The sequence below is a fragment of the Stenella coeruleoalba genome (assembly GCF_951394435.1).
Source record: "Stenella coeruleoalba genome assembly, chromosome: 1".
Lineage (NCBI taxonomy): Eukaryota > Metazoa > Chordata > Mammalia > Artiodactyla > Delphinidae > Stenella > Stenella coeruleoalba.
In genome coordinates this window covers 167,906,408-167,928,340 of record NC_137169.1, presented here as the reverse complement: position 1 = coordinate 167,928,340, position 21,933 = coordinate 167,906,408, and the positions used below count along the sequence as shown (strand labels likewise).

At 45.2% G+C, this 21,933-nt stretch overlaps 1 protein-coding gene across 1 annotated transcript; it reads right to left on the bottom strand.

Moving 5' to 3' along the window:
• Positions 1 to 1,650: 1,650 nt before the first annotated feature.
• On the bottom strand, positions 1,651 to 20,316 carry LOC307183681 (Golgi-associated RAB2 interactor protein 4-like; the record flags this gene model as incomplete). The annotated part of the gene is given in 3 exon segments (XM_079916540.1): positions 1,651 to 1,967; positions 18,053 to 18,469; positions 18,471 to 20,316. Coding segments are annotated over 3 exon segments (1,809 nt in total). The 5' UTR covers positions 19,546 to 20,316.
• Between the last annotated feature and the right edge of the window lie 1,617 nt (positions 20,317 to 21,933).

Sequence of the window (21,933 nt, the reverse complement as noted above, 5' to 3'; positions counted from 1 at the left end):
TTCATTGTTCCCTGTCTCAGGGGAAATCATTCAATCTTTCACCATAAAGTATGTTGTTAGCTGTAGTTTTATTTCAGAATTGCCGTCTGTCAAGTTTAAGAAGTTCACTTCTATTCTTAGTTTTCTGGGCATTTTTATCGTGAAGGATTATTGATTTTTTTTCAAATGCTTTTTCTGCATCTATTGAGCTGATTACTTGATTTTTTTTTTTTTTTTTTTTTTGCAGTACGCGGGCCTCTCCCTGCTGTGGCCTCTCTCGTTGCGGAGCACAGGCTCCGGATGCGCAGGCTCAGTGGCCATGGCTCACGGGCCCAGCCACTCTGTGGCATGTGGGAACTTCCCAGACCAGGCCACGAACCCGCGTCCCCTGCATCGGCTGGCGGACTCTCAACCACTGCACCACCAGGGAAGCCCAATTATATATTTTTCAGTATATTTTTATCATGAAAAAGGGAGAAAAGTCACTATATCCCACCTGAATGGCTAAATGGAAAGAGCTAAACAGTATCAAATGTTGGCAAGGATGTGGAACAACCAGGACTTTAATACATTCCTGGTGGGAATTATTGTTTCCACAGTCATTTTGGAAGGAAAATAGCTTGGCAGTATAATCAGAAGCTGAGCATATGCATATATTCAATTCCATTCCTATGTATATGCCGAGCAGAAGTTTATGTATATTTTTACCAACAGATCTGTATGTAAATGTTCATAGTAGCACTATTTTTAATAGCCCAAAACTGATAATAACTTAAATCAATAACAAAATAAGTTGTAGTATCATCACACACTGGAATACTGTATAGCAGTGAAAATAAATGGACGATCGCCAGGAAAGTCATGCACAAACCTCATAAATATAATGTTAAGGGAAAGAAACCAGAGTCAAAGAGTACATACTACGTGATTCCAGTATGTAAAGTTGAAAAGCAAACAACATTCATCTATGGTGTTGGAAGCTAGGGTGGTGGTTACCCTTGAGTGACTGCAGGGGGGCACTTCCAGAGTTGCAGTGATGTTCTGATTCTTCGCCAGGTGCTAGTTTCGTGGGGTTGCTTATCTTGTGAAATGTCATCGAGTGGTATGCTTACGATGGCACGCTAGCTAATACTTGCTGTTCTGATTGCGAGCTAATACCTGGGCAGGGAACGGCTAAGTCTAGATGAGAGTGCTTGCGGTTCTGATTGCTAGCTAATACTTATTTCTGTCCACTGAATAGCCCGAGGGGACATGAGTCCTGTTCTTGCTTTGTTTACAGACCTTCCTGGGGAATAAGCGTTTATAAAAAGCATAGGGGGATAGTGAAGGAGAGCTTCCCAGACCATAGTGTGACTTTGAGCCATGGCCCTGGGGGGCAAAGCCAGAAAGGAGTGGAGTCCAGATGCAGCACTGCTGTTGGTGCGGAGCATGTGTGTGAGGTGGGGCTGCCCTTGACTGGACACTGGGTGTCAGACTGTGGCACAGCTGACATCACAGAATCCACTGTGAGGCTACAGCTGGGCTTCGGGACCTAGAAATTCAGACAAAACACTGCATGCATTCTCAGATTGTTTGTTTTTTTTATTGAAATTGCAGTGAGGAAGCTGAAATGGGCTCTCCAGGGGTATTTCCCTGAGCCCTGGTCCCCTTTGCAGCTCCCAGCTCTAGGTCCTATTGATGGGCTTCAGCGGTCACTGGCTCCATGGTGTCAGATGTCACACCTCCAGTGATCTCCAGCCCCTGGCCACTCTCTGCTGTCTCTACGACGGCCTCCATTCGGGTCCCTTCCACTGGCTTCGCCAGGATGCTCACATATTTATCGCGTGAGGAGGCCACTGTCTTTGTAGTGAGACTGGCTCTGACGTTCCTGAAGAAAGAGCTGATCCTGCTGAGTCTCTCGGTGGTGGGACCTGAACTCGCTGTAGATAAGCTCCTGCCCGATTTGTGCGAGGTCTTGGACTCGTTGGTGATGGGAGCACGGCTGATGCCTTTGTGAGCAGTGCCCTGATATGGAAATATTAATTGGACCTGCTTATTTGTATTATGTTCTGAGGCTAAAAATTAGTAAATACAAAGCCTGAAGAAAAATGATGGGTACTTCATAAGTGCTACCTACATAAATGTTCAAGTATTAAATGCCTGGAAAAATAAGCAGGTTGTCTCCAGAAAGGGCACCTAGGAGGCTGCAAACAGGAGGTTAGAGCCTACTTTTTCACATTGATGACATGAGTAAGAAGTTTTAGAGCTCATGGAAAGAATATTATTTCTTGTGATGCACCGTGGGGTGGGCAGAGTAGGGGCTGTGACCCATATTTTATGGTTCAGGGCACTGAAATTTAGAGAGACTGAGTAGCTTGCCCAGAGTCACAACACTGATGAGTGATGGGTCTGAGGCAGGGGAGGGAGTTGATTCCTTGGGGATAGAGATTCCTGAACACATGGACATGAGATCGTGCCCTGGATACACAAACCAAGAGCTCTCCTTACTCCCTTTCCCACATCCTCCTGCCCCAAGGATGCTGCAGGGAGACAGCTGGTACTCGGAGGAGGTGCCTGGCCCAAGAGAATGGCCCAAATCTGGACCCAACTCCTGGCTCTATGTTTCAATCCCTGACCCCAAATACAATGCCTTTCCCCCAAATGAAGACCCCCTGATGGACCAGGGTATCCAAATATGTGTGCATCTCCCCTCCCTTCCCCCTCAGCACTTGATTCTAGCAGCTGATTTGCAGTGAGACTTCCTGGTGGTCAGGTGACCACCCTGAATGACCAATAGTCTACTTAACTCCCTAACTGACTCAGAACCCAGGACATTCCAAACCAACTGCCCACATGACAGTTGCACAGAGAATTAGCATCATCTTCAACTGACCAAACCTGGATGATGAGCAGTTAATATTCATTAGCTGGGAACAGGGTCTACTGGGCTGGTGTTTTGGTGGCTTAACAGATGAAGTTTACAGGCCCCCAGGGTCTCACTGAGTAGAAACTGACCAGTCGTCTGAGCAGCTTGGACTAAGACCTGGCTAAGAGTGGGCAGTGGCTGCACGGGCTCTGAGTGGGCACCTTCCCTGCCCAATCCTCCCTCAGCCAGATCCAGGCTCTGCTGTACAAACTACAGCCATTGCTCCTGAATCTACTTGCTGGTATTATTTCCACAGTACCTTCAATGGAGTGGTTAGTGGGGGTGCTATTTGTGTCCCTACCCTGTTGTTTGGCCAGATGCTGATTCTGATGTGCCTGAACCACCGCTGCGGATGGCCAGCAGATTATCTTGATCGCAGATGATATTCTTGTGCATCCTGTGTTTGATTCCTTTATAATCTTCCTTTTCTTCTTGGTACCCGAGTCATGATCCTGGAAAACACAACAAAAACTGAGAGAACTATTGATATGTTGCTGGGAGAAGACCATGTAGAGGTGTCAATTCATTCCCAGGTCACACGTCTGTTCTCTTTGTTCACCAGCCTCCTAGGGGAGTCTAGGGGAGTCAAGTGAATCGAAGCTGGGCTGAGAAGAGGGTGTTGCAATGTGGTGTGCACTTAAAATAGCCAGCAGGCTGACTGCACGGGGACATGACTTTATTTAGTGAGATAATACAGAAAGGGAGCACAGCACAGTGACCGACAGAGTGGGGGCTGGTGCCTGATGGTCTGGATTCAAATCATACCAGAAGCCACATGAACCTGGGAAAGTTATGCAGACCCTCTGTCCTCAGTTCCTTGTTCTGTGATAATGGAAATGTTAATAGGGCCCACTTATTAGTATTACGTGATGAAGCTTAATACAACAAATCAGGTAGACCCTGACGAAAAATGATGGTTACTTCATAAGTGCTACCTAAGTGTTCAAATATTAAATGTCTGGAAGAATAAGCAAGAAATGTGGTAGTGCTGCCTCCAGAGAGGGGACCTGGATGCCACAGGGCAGGGGAGTGGGGAAGGTTATGGGTGTGATGCTTTAGAGCTTGTGAAGAATATCTGTCATCATCTCCTGTGATCCCCACATCAGCCCCATGGGGAACTCATGGCAGGTGCTGTGATCCATATTTTATGGTACATGGCACTAAAATGTTGAGATTTTAAGTGACTTTCCCGGAGTCGCAAAGCTGATGACAGATGAATGTGGGACAGGAATGTAGTTGGTTCCCTGGGACAGAAATCCCTGAACCCCTGAATCCTCTAGATGGTGCCCTGGACTCCTGAGCCCAGGGCTCCCCTCCCTCCATCCCCCCAATCCTCCTGCCTGCCCCATGGTTGCTCCAAGGACAGGAGGGGTCTGAGCCAACAGGAAGGCCCATGCCTGACCCACTGCCTCCCTTACATGTTGATCCCTGACCCCACAGCTGTTAAATAACCCTGAAAGAAGGTCCCTTGAAGGATCAGGGGGTCCCATCTACGTCCCTCCTCCCTCAGCGTCTTCACACACTGGGTGAGCCTCCTGGTGGTCTGACCAGTGGTCAGCTTGTCTCCACGTGGCTCAGAGCCCTGGTCTCTCCAAGCCAGTTGCCCACATGGCACGTCTCTAACAAATTAGCTTGGTCTTCAACAACCAGCCCTGGATGCACAGTTAGTGCTGATTAATGAGGACAGTGGCCTGCTGGGCTGTGCTTGGTGGTTTGGTGGGTGAAGCTGGCGTGCCCCACTGTCGCCTGACTGTTGATGTGAGCAGCTGTCTGAGTAGCCTGGGCTACGGCCTGGCTGGGGAGGGGCCGTCGCTGCACTGGCTCTGAGGGCGCACCTTCCCTGCTCATCCTTCCTCATCAAAATCCAGCCCCTACAAACTCCTCATCCATCCCTAGACCCCGCAGTGGCACAGGAGAGAGGCCCATGTCCTCCTAGAGGGACCCTTCCATAGCCACAGCCTAGAGACCCCATCCCAGGACTGTCTCTGAGGATGACCCAGGCCCTCCTAATCTCTGTCACCAAATGTTCATTCCACTAACCCAATGGCATTGTCCCTTCTCTCCACGTTCCCAGGCAGCACCCAAACACCCAGTGATCCTGTCCACATCAACCACTGGAAATACCGCCATGAAAATCCCAGTTTCCTTCCTTTCTGAAAACCTCTAGATTTAGACTGCTAATATTTGCTTTCGGATTTTGACATCGACATTCAGAAGTGTTTAGCCTGTAATTTCTCCTGTCCTGTAATATCTGCTGCTGGTATGACATCAGTATTCTCCTGGTCCAATGAAAGCAGTGTGGGTGTGTTCCCTCTGTATCTGTTCTCTGGAAGAGTGTGTAGGAGATGGGCATCATTTCTGTCTTAAATGTTTGGTAGAAATCAGAGGAAGCCACCTGGGCCTGAAGTTTGTTTTGCGGGGAAATTTTTTTTGCATCTCTTTCTAATTGAAGTTTACTTGGTGTATATTGTACAGGGCACAGATCTTAAGCGTAGAGCTTTATGGTTTCTTGTAAATATAAACACATCTGTTACCAACACCCAGTTCAATATACAGGACGTCCCCAGCACCCTGGCAGCACCCTGTAGAAGGGGAGAAGAATAAGTGCTAACTTATTCGGTTATAAGAATGAAATCAGTTACTCCATGTATATTCCAAGTGCAGTGATTTACACACAAATAACTCAAAATGAGTGTGGCAGCACAATCAGAAAGTAGTGGAGGGCGCTGGAGGGCTGGGAGAATCCAGTCCCTTTGGGATTTCCGCTGTGGATGTCTGGGGCCAGAGTAAGGAAGCTGAGAGGAGCTTCTCAGAAGCATCTGGGCTTTTACAGAGGGAAAAACTACTGCTCCCCAGAGTGGAGCGCCCATTGTAATTCACTGAGCCCTCCCTTTGCGGAGGGTGCTTTTCTATACTTGTGTGTTATTTTACATAGAAATGTTTAAAAAATAAACCAAGGAGGAGATCAATTTTGCTTGATCTGTTAAAAGTAAGACATATATCTAAAATTTATGCTAAATCTGTACAGCTCCGACAGGAAGTAACCGGCACTCACTAGCTGACTCAGGAGCGGAGGGGGAGCAGAGAGGCGGCCCTCCTTCCTTGGCCTCGTGTCTCATTTAAGCTGCCAGACGCTGCACAAGCTCCATCCCCTCTGAGTCTCAGGCTGAGGCCTCCAGGTCACAGTCTTCACAGGTGTCAGACCAGAACCTGCCACACAAAGGCAGGGACTGGAGTCAGTGGGGAGGTGGGCTCCCTGGGGTCGGTGTGTGGGACCCAGGGGGCTACTCAGACCCTGCAAGTGACTTTGGGCCCTGACATCCCCAGGGCTCACATCCCCAGGGCACTGGGGCCTGTTTGCTGCTCTTTGCCAAGTGTGTTCTGGTAGCAGAGAGACCTGTCCTACAGGGGCGATTTAACCTGGGCATTTGGCCGGGCGGCGTTCAAGTGACTGGTCCCCTGAACAGTGAAAGTGATGCAGAGGAAAGGGGAGGCTCTGGGGCTCCAGGGTGAAAAGTGTGGGTCCCTCCCACCTGGGCGCTGTGAGGAGTGGGAGGTCTGATGACACAGGTGGGAGTAGTGACCCTGTCCCTCCAGCCCACACGGCCCATCATGAGACCAGCACAGTGGAAGTGGGCAGAGAACCGCAATGTTCCCTTTTCCCCTAATAATCATTTTTCTCTCTTTAACACCCCAGCCAAACTTGCCTCTGCTTTTTAATTTAAAAATATCCTGATGCTGTGGTCATAGAATCATAAATTTTATAGCTTTGGTATATCCCAACATGAAAAGTTTATAGAAGACACTGCTTTTCAGAGTGTAATAAAACCAGATGTATTTGTTATTTAATTTTAAGGTCATAATTAATTTGGAATCCTGGCCCTTTAACTCATCCTAAATTAGCTTTGCTTTGACTTGCCTTCATTTTTTGTGTGTGTTGTGTTCAACTTCTACACATCTATGGAAAATCTATAGAAACTCAGGTTGAGAAATGGTGCCATGAGGTGACCCAGGCCCTTCAGTGGGGCTCCACAGAGGCTGCGGGGTCCCCAGGGGGTGGGCAAATCCCAGCCAGGTGTGGATCCTGCAGTGTCCCCTACCGGATGCCAGGGCTACCGCCTGCCCACAGGGATGCAGCAGCGCTGGGCCAGGTGAGCTGTCTGCTTGCGTGAGAAGAAGCCCTGTTGCCTCTGTCCTCCTCACCCTTTCCCCAGGAGGCCTGAACTGGGGGGTACCAGGGCCACTCCAGATATCTCACCACACCTGGTGATTAACTGGGGATGTTGCCTGCTGACCTTGGTGGGTTGGGAGGGCAAGGCTGGGTCTTGCAGAGGGAGATGTTGAACCTCACCAGGGACACTCTTTGCAAAGAACACAATGTGAACAACACCTCCAGGAGTGATGTATGTGGTGACCCCACAGATGCCTCCGGCGCCCCCCCCCAAACATAAGAGCCTGGCATCTTCAGGGGTTCTATGGAACAGGGACCGTTCCCTGGCGAGATGCACTCAGGTCATCCTCCAGTTGCCTGCGCAGATTACCACCATTCTCTTGTCTCCACCTTTTTGTTCATACGCAGTGGTGACCACCTCTGTGCTCTTCTCTGGCTTTTGGGTTTTCCTGAAGCGCCAAAAAAAAAAAAAAAAGTCAGGGATGGCAAGGGAAGCACATACACTTATTTGCCTTCTGCTCTTCCTCCTACCCGCTCCACGCTCACATTTCCTCTTCCTGTTCTTCCTCATCCTTTTACTTCATCCCTTCTCTTGAATCCAGGATGAGAGAATTTCTTTTTTTTTTTTATTGGATGAGTCAGTCTTCTTTTATTTATTTTTAACGTCTTTATTGGAGTATAATTGCTTTACAATGGTGTGTTAGTTTCTGCTTTATAACAAAGTGAATCAGCTATACATATACATACATCCCCATAACCCCTCCCTCTTTTGTCTCCCTCCCACCCTCCTTATCCCACTCATCCAGGTGGTCACAAGCTGATCTCCCTGTGCTATGCGGCTGCTTCCCACTAGCTATCTATTTTACGTTTGGTAGTGTATATATGTCCATGCCACTCTCTCACTTTGTCACAGCTTACCCTTCCCCCTCCCCATATCCTCAAACCCATACCGTTTTTATGCTAAGTTATATGCTACATGTAGCTGGAAAAATGTTAAAAAGATTTTTAAAGAACTGCACATCTGTTTTTGAAGCTGATTTGCCTGTTCAAGGCTTGCTAGCACTTTATCCATGTCAGTACTATTTCACTTAGTAAACAAATGCAGTTGCCATAATTGCTGCATATGTGTCTGTGTTCCCTTCTAGGCTATATGTTTTTGAAGTTAGAAACTATATATCACAGCCCCTATGTGTAGCACAATATCCATTGCTAATTCAGATTGTGTTTTAAGATACGAGACAAAATTTAAGACTTTTATTATAGGCATAAACATCTAGCAAACCAACCAGAAAATAAAAGCTAATTTTCAATTGGTTGGCCAAGAACAAAAAAGAGAGGAATACCTAGTGCAAAACCATATCTCTAATAACTACTGTTGGATTTAGAGCACACACATGCTAAACTTATTTTAAAATATCTTCTTATCAAAGATTTGAGGTTGGACCTGAAAAAATTATATCAGAAGTGAAAATAATCATGTGGTCTGACCAGCCTGGATCACACAAAGTAAGTGTATATTATATATAAAGTAGATAAACTACGAGGTCCTACTGTATAGCACAAGCAACTATATTCAATACCTTGTAATAACCTATAATGGAAAAGGATCTGAAAAAGAAATATATATATCTGAATCACTTGGCTGTACACCTGAAACACAACATTGTCAACTATACTTCAAGTAAAAAAAAAAAACAAAACATAGTAAGTGTAAAGGGAAGTATAGTTTTATAAATTCACCTCTGATATCCAATGGACCAACTGAAAGACAACAGAAACTACAACTTTCTAGGAGACAGGACATGGCCTGCAAACCAGGCTGTTACCCTCGGTAACGGTCATACCTGCCAAAAAATATACAGACTAGCCTGCATTCATGAATACATAGGAATTCTTCATTTATCTGGCATATCAGGCAATGAGGTATTGTATGTTAGGAGAAGTTTTTTTTTAATGACAAATTTAAGAGGAGTTATTTTAACCTTCACTCGGTAATTTTTTTCTAAAATTAAGAAATGTATCCACTGGTGTATCTAATGTTTCCGTGATAACTCGGGGTCATCAGTTCAATCAACGTTTGCATGAATAATGCGAATGGAAACAAGACAGGCATGCTTACTGAAACTGAAAATGACATAGCACTGGCTGGAATAACTGATGAGAGAGCAAGAAAAAGCAAAAATGAAAACAAACCATGATCAAGAAACAGTCAAGTTCTGACTTTCTGTACTTAGTTTCAAAAAGAGATACCACAAATCCCAGCGAGAGACTCCAGCATCATTAGCTGTCTTTCTCCTTTGTTTCCACCTTCCTTTTCCTTCTACCCTAGATTGTTCCAGGAAATGTTTATAGCTCCCTGCCAAGACAAATTCTAATTCTTAACTTTCTCTCACACAAACTTCCCAATATGTCCATGTGCTAAATGGTGTGGAGGTAAAAGACAATTCATCACAGGGACATCTCCTATGAAAATAAAATTAGAACCTAGCTTCTAAACATGCAGAGAGGAAGGCGTGGTGTCAGGCACTAATTTCCTTGCGAATTCCTCTCCATTTCTAATAGACGTTTTATTTACCAAGATCCCTTTTCATTGGTGTCCCATTCCAGACTGCTCCACTCCGCCCATCCTCATCCTGTAAAATACATTCACACTCTTTTGTGACCCTACTTATTTGCCCATTAAATAATCAATCATAGAACTGTCAGAATTAAATATAGAGTGAAATTAAAATACTGGAGTCACTTGGAGGGTTTAAGCAGCTCCACCAGAAAATACTGGGCATGGATTTAAAAGAGGCTGCGTGGGACTTGCTCTTGTCCAAGTTCTTTCTCAAGAAGTATCTGAAATAAGCCTAAATTCAGAGTTAGTCAGACTGGCCTGCTTTCTCAGGTGGACTGGAATTCATTGCTCTTTCCCCTCAACTCCCTGATGTCAGTGGCACTTTCCGGAGAGGAGGTGGACTTCTCTGCCTACTGCAGAAACGCAGTTCCCCCCGGGTCCACTCCCCATCTGAATCCCACACTGGAGGCCCGATGCCAGCCTTCCCAGAACATTCGTGGTCTCCTTTCAGTTTTTGACCTGCTCAGATTGAGTCCCTGTAGACTCCTTCTCAGCTTGAAACCTGATCTTCCACCCCTTTCCCTGACCTCGATGGTTACCTTCCTACTTTAGGCCTCAGGTGCTTTAGCTATAAAATGATATATTTGCCCTTAGTTCTAAAGTCTTCTTTCTAAAGCTCTACAATGTGGTGGCTCCTTGAAAATGTTTCTCTTTGCTGGTTTTAATTTTGTAGAGAATTAAAACCCCAGCCACTCTAAAAGACAGTAAGTTACATTGGATAAGGAAAGTGTGCTTTTGTAGTTAGATTAACAGGGATGGAAGACGACTTAGTATGTTTTAAGATACTCATGATCCATTCTCGTGAGAGTCGGGGGAAGAAGGGGAAGAGAGTTAATAAAATACCGAACGATCGTGACAAATTAAGTTCACCAAGATGTAGTTGATTAGTTACTACCTGAATAAGCCACACAAATCCAATTCAAGTTGTCCTTTATTTTTCTAAGAAGGGATCCCAGTGAACTGAGTCCCATGTTCAGTAACTCCACGTTCAGTGGCTTAGTCTTTAAAAACTGTTATGTTGCTGGAAGAAGAAATATTGCCCATCAGTCCTAATTGATGTTTAGCTATCACGCACATTTGAAATAAATTTGTTACTTTGCCTGATCTCAGTGTAATACATTCCAAAGGGGCAGAGAGCACACGAAAAGTTATGGAGTCTCCATCTTCTACACTAAAGTGTGCAATAAATTACATATTATTTGGCCGTGAAATTCACAAGCCATAGAAACCACGCCATTAGCAATGTATACAGTGGTAAACAGCAGGTAATGAGAATGATATAAAACCAAACAGACTGTGTATGTTGGCACTGCTGCCAATAAAGCAATCATTAAATGCATTCATATGCATCTGCGCTAGGTAAGCTCTTTAGGGCAATTGCTATGAGTTCTACATACCTGTCAGGATATTATATATAGCCCAGTTTCTATGGCGTTTATTCATAGACTCTGAGAAGGGGTTACTCTGGGTAAATCCAGACCTTTTCTCAATATAGAATTTGGTCAGCATGCATTCTGAACAGCAAAATTTCACAGTATTTTCCTACACTAATTGCCACCTCAGCAAATGCAGGATTAAGTATAATGGATTATAAGAAGTTAGAAAGGAAAGATGGAAGAAAAGAAGGAAGGTAGAAAAAAGGTGGGTATGGAGTACTTCAACATTTATGTAGAGTGGACCTAAAACTAAACTGAGGTTTCCCTGAGCTATTAGCATACACTATAGAAACTTAAATGAAAAAATAAAAAAAACCAGCAAGGGAAACTCAAAGATTCTTTGTTTTTTCACTTTACTGCATATACACGTCCATCTTAAACAATCTATATGCTTATATCCAATAAGAGAGCATTGTTTTGCAAGGCTATTTGGGTTCTATCAGCATGTAAAGGTCGGACAGCTCAACTTTAGCAAAGTCAGCCTTCAGGTGAATAATTGCTTCTCTCAGGTTGTGAGCATTTGAATTTTCCAGAAATGTTTCCCAAAACATGAAAATTAAAAGAGTCCTAGGACAGCGTCCTTTAGAAGTTTTATAGTATCAGGGTTTTTGGAGGAAGAGTATCCTTGTCGATTATCAACACAATGATTCCAAGCAGGTCAATTTATGCTGAGAATATTACATAACAGAACCCACTTCACCTCCATTATACTGACAGTGATCTTCCTTACTTCTACCTTGTGCTTCTTAGTAAAGTTGAAAATACTGAGCCAAGAACAGACAGTGACAATGCCAGAGACTCAGATGTACCTATAGGTGCCTTCAGACAACATCAGCCACCCAGGCTAAAGTCCTGGTTTAAAACATCCCAACGTGAATGAATCTCAAAAACCATATGCTGAGCAAGTGAAGCCAGATCAGAAGGGCACCTACTGTATTATTCAACTTACATGAAATTCTGAACTGGGCAAAAGTCATCTCTAAAGATAAAAAACAGATCCGTGGTTGCCTTGGGGTGGGAGAATCGGGGGATACTTTTGCAAAAGCCTAGGAGGAAACTTTTTAGGGTTTTAGAATTGTTATCGATCTTTATGGGGGTGGTAGTTATACAAATGTATACATTAATTAAAAGTCACTGAACCGTTGACTAAAAATGTCTGCATTTTACTGTATGTAAATGATACTTTAATAAGGTTGATTACAAAATGAACCAAAAACATGACAAAGAAGAAGAAAAACCTCTCAAGACCTCAAAGGAAATACACTGTTTTCTTCCAGGGTACCAGACTGGAAATGAGGCATTGGTCTGTTCTACCCTCAGATTATCCCTAGGATTATCTAGTCTATTTTAAAGCACTAGAGTCCCCTATCAGGAAAACTCACCCCATGTTTAATTACTTTGATTTCTTCTCTGCCTCTTCTCCCAACACAGTGAAGCCATTCACGGAAGAAAAACCAGCTTTTTCCAACTTTGCATCATCACATATTCTTTCCAAAGCTATTATTTATGGAATAAAATTTGGCTACACTTTGTAAAAATCTAGCTTTTTGAGCCTTACAAACCTTAACAGTTAACCTATTGCCTCCATTGGAATTTGGAAAAAAAATTATTTTGAAAATGAGTAGTTGAGATTTGACATTTTTGTTTTTTGTGATTTTCTCTTCCCCTAAGAGAGAAGTGAGTAGGAATGAGAAACACATACATAAAGAAAAAACAAATTATCTTGCTGCCTTTGCTTGGTTATAATTTATAGGAGGCCCTTTTCAACAATAATCTATTATCAGAATCAATAAAATATAATCTCCATGAAGGCCAGGCCAGGATATCTGTCTCTTTTTCAGCAGATTGCAATACGAACCACATTCATGGATATGCTTCTTGATGATCTTTGTAATACTGTAACAGTTGACCATTTCCTCATGCCTCTTCACCTTAACTTAAACCTGGTTTTTCACTAATGACCTCACATTTCCTTCTCTAACACTTGGTTGTGGGCCTCTTTTCCAACTCCAACTCCAACTCGCATTTCACTCTGGAACCAAAGGAAGACTCACACCTTCCTCCTTTTTAGTGATACCTCAACGTCATTACCATATTGTGATCACCCTGAAGAATAGCCAGACAATTGTTATTTCAGAGCCATCTGACAGTTTGTAGCTCTAAAAATTGACTAAGGACCGCATTTGTCAAAAATATCCTAGTTTAAGATTTTGGTAATACAGCAACAGTAATTCCGAAGTCATTTATGACAATCAGTGTGGGAAGCACCCTCCTTCGGGAAGATCCTTTGCCATACAATACTCTTTCCCTGTCTGATAATAGGGAAGAATGGCCGTGGAAAGTAACCATTTGTGGAAAGAAATACTTGGCCTCGAGAAGGCTTGAAGTTCATACATTTTTCTTGAATTAGATTCCCCATTAATTACTTTATGCACAAAGAGGTAATTATCAGAGTTATGTAAGCAATTAAGGAGATGCTACTCCACATTCTTTCAGCTTGTTGACCTTTCTCATTTTATTCCATGTGGCTATCTGAAACATCAGTGATTTACATGCCTTTTTTTTTTTAACAGATTTCTGTGTGTGTGTGTCCCCATGATGAAAACATCATTAAAATAAAATATCATGAATAGACTCTTAAGAAGCAGAGTCTACTTAAAGTCCTGGAAAATGTGAAAGCACTAATATTGATGGACAACTCTACACTCTGAAGGTTACTGCAAATTTTGTTGATCTCTATTTTGTCTAGGAGTTTTTCAGATTTTCTACCATGATCATTTGTTAGTTTTATAATTACATAATAAAGGCATTACATCATACAATCTTTTGTTATCCATTGCAGTTCTAAAACTATTCCTTTCCTTGTCCTCAGCAGATATGTCATAGATTATTAGTACACAAGCAAAGACTTTCAACGTAACAGTACTTTATAGTGAGAAGAACTATACTGAGCTATCTCTATCCTAAGACAATGCACTAGAAAAGCACTAGGAATTCTTAAGCACTAGGAATACAGAGACGACCAAGGGGCAAGTTCCTTGCCTTCGAGTATACATAATCATTATAGCAAATGCTTAAATAGCACTTAGTATATAACTCACCACAGCAGTCTTATTATCCTCCTTTTTAATAGGTGAGCAGAGGAAGCCACAGGGAAGTCACAGGGTAAAGCCAGAATTTGAACCTAGGTAGACTAGTACATTCTCCACGGCTTTAACTATTACGTTAAAATATATATATATATATATATATATATATATAAGTTATATATATATATATAATTCCAAGTATTCCAAAGTTACAGAACACATATCTACCAAAACTCAAAAAGGAGCACACAAACTTGCATAGAAAATAAACATGTAAAAGTTCATAAATTAACCACAATATAACCTGCTCCACATAATATACTGCCTGCAGTGTCCTGGGCCTCTCCCATCCTTAGGTAGCTGGAAATTACAACAAAATAATACTTTTCACCTTTGGAAGCCACACCATCTCTCATACCAACCAACAAATTACTTCCTTAGAGAGAATAGGAAAGTAACCTGAATATCATAAAATTATATATATATAGCATTACTGATGTAGAATCTTTGTTTAAAGACAATAACTTCAATAGCAGAGGGAACTTTACAATTGCAGGCTTCAGATAACCTCTATATTTCCCAGATTTCATGCTAAATCATAAAATGCCATATTGTGTCTGAAGCTATTTTTTCAATAGTCCATTTTCTTCAATGGACTAGCAAAGCAGTAAATACTGAGGAACATTTTGGCTCCCATATCCTAAAGCCATTCTGATTATGCCTGGGTGATCATGGGGGACGTCATCGGAACTTCCAGAGGACTGGCTGAAATACCAGTGTTGTGGCCAGCTTATAAATTAGAAATTATACAGAATCCAATTTTATTTTTTTGTTAAGTAATTCCTGTGAGGCTTTTGGAATGTCAATGTAAAGTCCTTTGATGTGTAATTTTATCCATTAGATAGGGAACAATACCAATCTCCGTCATAAATACTTTCACAACCTGACACTGAAAATCCACTGTAGGGCATAGGACCTGCAAATAGGATATGAGTCATACACATCCATCCACTCATTCAGACAATCCACAAATATTCATTTTTAAGTCTACTATATGCCAATAATGTACCGGCCTCTCAGACGCTAAACCATGCTAAATGCTGAAACAGACATACTCAATTCGGGCCCTCCTGGAACTTATTACCTACAGAAGTGCCTTCGTTGTATATGGTCAGGTCTCAGCCAATGCTATTATCATCAGCAGGTGACCAAATGATAGAGCTTGCTCTCTAAACAAGCTGCACAGTCTGCTTTCAACATTTTTGCTTTCCTTCAAGGCACATAATCCAGTGGTCAATTTCTCTTAGTCAGTGAGGTTTGGGGAAAATTTACCCAGTGAAGAATTCCTTGTGGCCTCACTCTTTCCTCACACTCCCCTCTGTGCTCTTGAGCTAAAGAGACCTGGATTAAAGTCACTTGCTCTAACCTTATTATTTTAAAATAGGGCTGCTCCTGCTTTGAGGATTTCCACTGGACCAACAAGGTAGCAAAGCAGCACTGAATCAGAAGCAGGTAAATTTCAAAATGACAACTCTAAAAGTGTCCAAGGAAGTTCTAAGTGGTGGTCTAAGGAAGTTGCAACTTCTTCCTCGTTTGCAAAGGGCTGAGGAGGACCCACCTCCTAGAGCCACTGGGTGGGCTGAATGACATCGGTGTGTTCGAGCTGCTGGCACCTAATGAGCAGTGAATAACCCCATCTTCCTTCCTTTGGTGAGCCTGTTCCTGGAGGTACACAGGATGTGAGACAAAGACCCCACCAGCTAGGAGCTTCCACCCCACAGTCTCGCCCAAACAGGGCAATGGCAGGAGGTCTGAGACTGGACCCGGCTGCGGGCGTTGGGTTCAGGAGGTGAGGCTGCTGGTCCAAGGGATGGGCACCCAGTGTGTGAGCTCTGCAGCTGGGTGACTAAAGCCTGCTCCGTGCCAGCTGGGCTTGAATGAGAACTAATGGCCTGCTAATAGTTTTCAGGGCTTTACCTTGAGGTGTGGAGAGCTGTGTGACTCACTGAGAGTCCTGTGACTCACTGCTGTGCCAGCCGGGGCGACAGGAGGCTCTTCCATCCACCAGCCTCTGCTCTCAGCGCCTTTTTTTTTTTTTTTTTTTTTGGCCATACGCAGGCTTCTCACTGTTGTGGCCTCTTCCGTTGCAGAGAACAGGCTCCAGACGTGCAGGCTCCGGACGCAAGGCTCAGCAGCCATGGCTCACGGGCCCAGCCGCTCCGCGGCATGTGGGATCTTCCCGGACCGGAGCACGAACCCACGTCCCTGCATCGGCTGGCGGACTCTTAACTGCTGCGCCACCAGGTAAGCCCAACTATATACTTTTAAGTATATTTTTATCATGAAAAAGGGAGAAAAATCATTATATCCCACCTGAATGGCTAAAAGGAAAGAGCTAAACAGTATCAAATGTTGGCAAGGATGTGGAAGAACCAGGACTTTAATACATTCCTGGTGGGAATTATTATTTGCATAGTCATTTTGGAAGGAAAGTAGCTTGGCAGTATAATCAGAAGCTGAACATATGCATATATTCAATTCCATTCCTATGTATATGCCGAACAGAAGTTTATGTATATTTTTACCAACAGATCTGTATATAGATGTTCATAATAGCACTATTTTTAATAGCCCAAAACTGATAATAACTTAAATCAATAACAAAATAAGTTGTAGTATCATCACACACTGGAATACTGTATAGCAGTGAAAATAAATGGACGATCGCCAGGAAAGTCATGCACAAACCTCATAAATATAATGTTAAGGGAAAGAAACCAGAGTCAAAGAGTACATACTACGTGATTCCAGTATGTAAAGTTGAAAAAGCAAACAACATTCATCTATGGTGTTGGAAGCTAGGGTGGTGGTTACCCTTGAGTGACTGCAGGGGGGCACTTCCAGAGTTGCAGTGATGTTCTGATTCTTCGCCAGGTGCTAGTTTCGTGGGGTTGCTTATCTTGTGAAATGTCATCGAGTGGTATGCTTACGATGGCACGCTAGCTAATACTTGCTGTTCTGATTGCGAGCTAATACCTGGGCAGGGAACGGCTAAGTCTAGATGAGAGTGCTTGCGGTTCTGATTGCTAGCTAATACTTATTTCTGTCCACTGAATAGCCCGAGGGGACATGAGTCCTGTTCTTGCTTTGTTTACAGACCTTCCTGGGGAATAAGCGTTTATAAAAAGCATAGGGGGATAGTGAAGGAGAGCTTCCCAGACCATAGTCTGACTTTGAGCCGTGGCCCTGGGGGGCAAAGCCAGAAAGGAGTGGAGGCCAGATGCAGCACTGCTGTTGGTGCGGAGCATGTGTGTGAGGTGGGGCTGGCCTTGACTGGACACTGGGTCTCAGACTGTGGCACATCTGACATCACAGAATCCACTGTGAGGCTATGGCTGGGCTTTGGGACCTAGAAATTCAGACAAAACACTGCATGCATTCTCAGATTGTTTGTTTTTTTATTGAAATTGCAGTGAGGAAGCTGAAATGGGCTCTCCAGGGGTATTTCCCTGAGCCCTGGTCCCCTTTGCAGCTCCCAGCTCTAGGTCCTATTGATGGGCTTCAGCGGTCACTGGCTCCATGGTGTCAGATGTCACACCTCCAGTGATCTCCAGCCCCAACTCTCTGCTGTCTCTACGATGGCCTGCATTCGGGTCCCTTCCACTGGCTTCGCCAGGATGCTCACATATTTATCGCGTGAGGAGGCCACTGTCTTTGCAGTGAGACTGGCTCTGACGTTCCTGAAGAAAGAGCTGATCCTGCTGAGTCTCTCGGTGGTGGGACCTGAACTCGCTGTAGATAAGCTCCTGCCCGATTTGTGCGAGGTCCTGGACTCGTTGGTGATGGGAGCACGGCTGATGCCTTTGTGAGCAGTGCCCTGCTCGCTGCCCCCCGGGCTGCCGTGGCCTTTGTCCTTTTGGTCATCTCTAGTGGCTCTGCGGCCGCCTGAGCACGGGCCAGCTGCTTTCTGGATGGTCTTGTTCCCCGCTGCCTTGTGGTGGCTTTCCACTGAACTGCAGAGCGAGGGGCTCATAAGAGCTCTGTCCTCTCCCCAGTGCTCCCTTCTCTCCCTTCTTCCCTTGCGGGCCTGGGACACCCTCTGTGAGCTGCCATCCTGTTCACTCACTTTGCCTTCCTGTGGCAAGGTTGAGACGAGGGTCCCCTCGTCCTCCTCGTCGGCTCTTCCTTCAGCAGTCTTGCTGGTGGGTTCTGCTCCGACCACAGTCACGCCGGCCTCTGGGGAGAGGCTGGTGGACGTGCTGGAAGCATACCCTGAAGAGCTCGCGGCACCTGCCAAGCATACCCTGAATTGTTCGCAGCACCGTTTTCCTGCTCCTCAGGGATGTTCTGGCAGTGCCCCCATTGGCTATGCTGGTTTTGCTTCCTCCTGGACCGTTGCTGGCTGTGGCTGCTGTGGCCGTGCTCTGCTCTTCAGGGGCAGGAGACTTGATCACTGCCACGCTCAAAGCACCCGCTGCGGTGCCTCCTGCCACCCCCGCTGTCTCCACCTTTGTCGTTGCCCGCGATGCTGACGCTTTGTCAAGCACTGTAGGTTTTGCTTTTGCAGTGGCCACATCGGGCATGGTATCGGGCTCGTGGGAGTCCAGTTGGATCCCCTCCCCACCAAAAGCTGCGGACGTGGCCCCGGCCAGCTCAGAGCACGTGTGGAGGCTGCAGATGCTCACCTGGTCCTGATCCCACTTTCCTTGGAAATCCTCCACTGCCGGGCTCCTGCCGTCCTCCTCCTCCTCGAACACAGGCAGGCCGATCATGTCCCAGGCTGGAACGGCGTAGGTGCAGCTGAGACCCTCCACTGGTGGTCGCAGGAGGTAAATCAGCTCTTCCCAAGAGGTGAAGAGGTCTTCCTGCGCGTCCAGAGGGGCACACAGCTGCAGGTACCAGGAGCGGCCAGTGGCACACCTCACGTGCAGCTGTTGTTTCTCACGATTGTGAGTGGAGATGCTCACGAGTGTCAAGGGCAGGAGCCTGGTGAGCTCTAAGGTCTTTGCAGCCTCGTGGCTCTTGCCCTTGGCGGCCTGGCTGTGCTCAGCGTGCTCTTCACAGCCGGTGGCCCATCGGGCCAGCAGCATGGTGTCTGGGAGTGGGAGGACGGGGCTGCTGGATGTGATGCCCACGGTCACCATGCAGACACAGTTGTGCACGTCAATCAGGTCTCCCCTCTTCGTGATCTGGATAAAGTCGCTCTCGAATACCGGTGCGTCCTTGAATATGTGGTATTCGCCCTTGCGCAGTTGCTGCTGCAGCTTCCCCATGGTGGTGTTGAACAGGCCCACCCCGGTGCTGCTCTGGGCCGTGTGATAGGGGAGCAGAGAGTCCCCACTCATGGCTGCCTTTGATCACGACAGGCAGCGTGGTTAAGGTGGGCCCCTGGCTCTCCCCTCCCTTGGCCTCACTGGCAGAAGAGCGAGCTGCGGTGCTCTTTCGTCACACACAGGCGGCCCTATGGCAGGTCTTCCAAGCCCGCCCCCACAGGCCCCACCTTTGCCTCAGGGTCTCCCAGAGGCAGGGGTGTGGTTAGGGGCACAGATGATCACAGCGGGGCACGCTGTAGGGCGCCTGGACCCCAGGCTGAATCTTTTCAAGTGTGTAGAGAGTGGTAGGCTCCCCCTCTGCCTCCCCTCACTTCTGCTTCTGGGTTTTTATCTCCCCAAGAGGCTGTGGTGAACTTCAGTCCTAGTGAGAGAAGTGACCACTTTCTCAGCCTGACCCCCTGGCACAGCCTATTTATCCTCTGGGCCCTTTGTGACCTATCACTGTTGCATAGCCCTTTGCCTCATCCCCCAGCTGCCCCCTCAGGGCAGGGCCCCCATCCTCTCCCAAAGGAGGGGGAGGACATGTCCTCCCGCGGAGGACAGACCCATCCTGCCAGGGACTCAGGTGCGTACCGAAATAAAAGTGTCTTCAACTGGAAAGTTTTGTGTGGGTCCTTTTTCTTTTCCTCCCCCAAATTCAGCTACTGGATGAAATCTATAGGAATGTAAGATGATGGGATAAATTTGAACCATTTAAGCTCATGGTTTAATTGTATCGAATAACGTAGAGTTGGCAGTTGCGATCCTTAGTCTGTCCTCTCATAAAATCTCAGTAAACGTTGACGACGGTGATTTTTAATAATCACATTAAAAATTGCTTCTCCTAGGCACCATGCTGCATTCTTCACATATGGTGGTAAGAATGCACTGAGTTTGGTACTGTTAACTACTGTTCCCAGTTTATAGGTGAAGAAATTGAGGTTGTATCTCCTGTTTAAATTCCCAGAGCTAATGGTAGCAAAGGCACTATTTGAATGTAGGTCTACCTGATTCTAAAGCCTTTGTTCTGAACCACTACAGTACTTAGCCTCACAAAGAAAGCTTGGCCCGCCAAACGTTTTCAAACTGGACTGATTTAACTACCTTTAAGAAGACCTATTTGGTGCATTATTAGAAGTTGCGTAATTAATTTTATGTGTGTATATATGTTATGGAGAGAACCCAAGACAGCAGTTGGGCTGACGTGGGGATTGAATTATCCAGGGGATCACTCAGATCCTCCCTTCCTTTATGCTTGTGCAACAGCCTGTGTGTGGAAACCTAGTTATTCTTATGACATGCCCTCCCCCAGTGAAATGGGGGGTGAGTAGCCTGAGATGTAAGCTTTGATTCCAAGAGCCTGCCAGATGCCGTCCTGTAGTAACCTCCCTACCAGGCAGAAGTGGTTTGGAAGCCTTGACACCTGTGGGGAGCATGTACCATTAGACATCCCGCCTCATTGCCACTCCCACAGAGCTAGTCACAGAACAAGTGATTTCTGAATTGTGACTTGAAAGTTCTGAGAAAGGCCCTTGCTGCCAACTCTCTTATCTCCAGTTTGATGTTATGCTTGAAATCCCACCATAGAGATTCATTCCTTGAGGATAAAGGCCATCTTTCTGTTAAAATACACACACCTGTCCCTCAACAGATGCCTGGATAAGCAAAATGTGGTCCCTCCATACAGTGGAATATTGTTCGGCCATAAAAAGGAATGAAGTACTGATATATGTCACAACATGGGTGAACTTTGAAAACATTATACTCAGTGAAAGAGGCCACATATCGTATGATTCTATTTATAGGAAATAGCCAGAAGAGGCAAATCCATAGAGACAGATATTAGATTAGTGGTTGCCTAGGGCTGGAGGGAGCAGAGAATGGCTAGTACAGGGTTTCCTTTTGTGGTGATGAAAAATTCTGGAACTACATAGTGGTGATGGTTACACAGTATTGTGAATGCACTGAATGCCACTGAATTGTACACTCTAAAATTACAGTGGTGAATTTTATCACAAGCATACACACACACACACACACACACACACACACACACACACTTCTGTTCAGAACCTTTATAGTTAAAAAACATAGCTTCCAGCTTTAGAGAGGTCACCTGTGTGACCTTGGACATTCTACCTAGCTCTCCCCTTCATCTATAAATTGGGGATAATAACAGTTGCCGGTGTGGATTAAATGAGATAATGCATGTAAAGTATTGAGTATATTGTCTCACTCAATAAATGTCAGCTATTATTGGCATTAGTTTCAACTGGCCCTTTAAGCTTCAGTGTGAATTCCTTCCTGACAGCAGTTTTCGGTAAGACAAATAGAGAAGCTTCTGGGGTTAGAGCCACCATGAGAACTCAGAAGGATCCTCATTGGAGAAACCCAGCCTCCTCTGAGGTTTTTTCTCAGGCA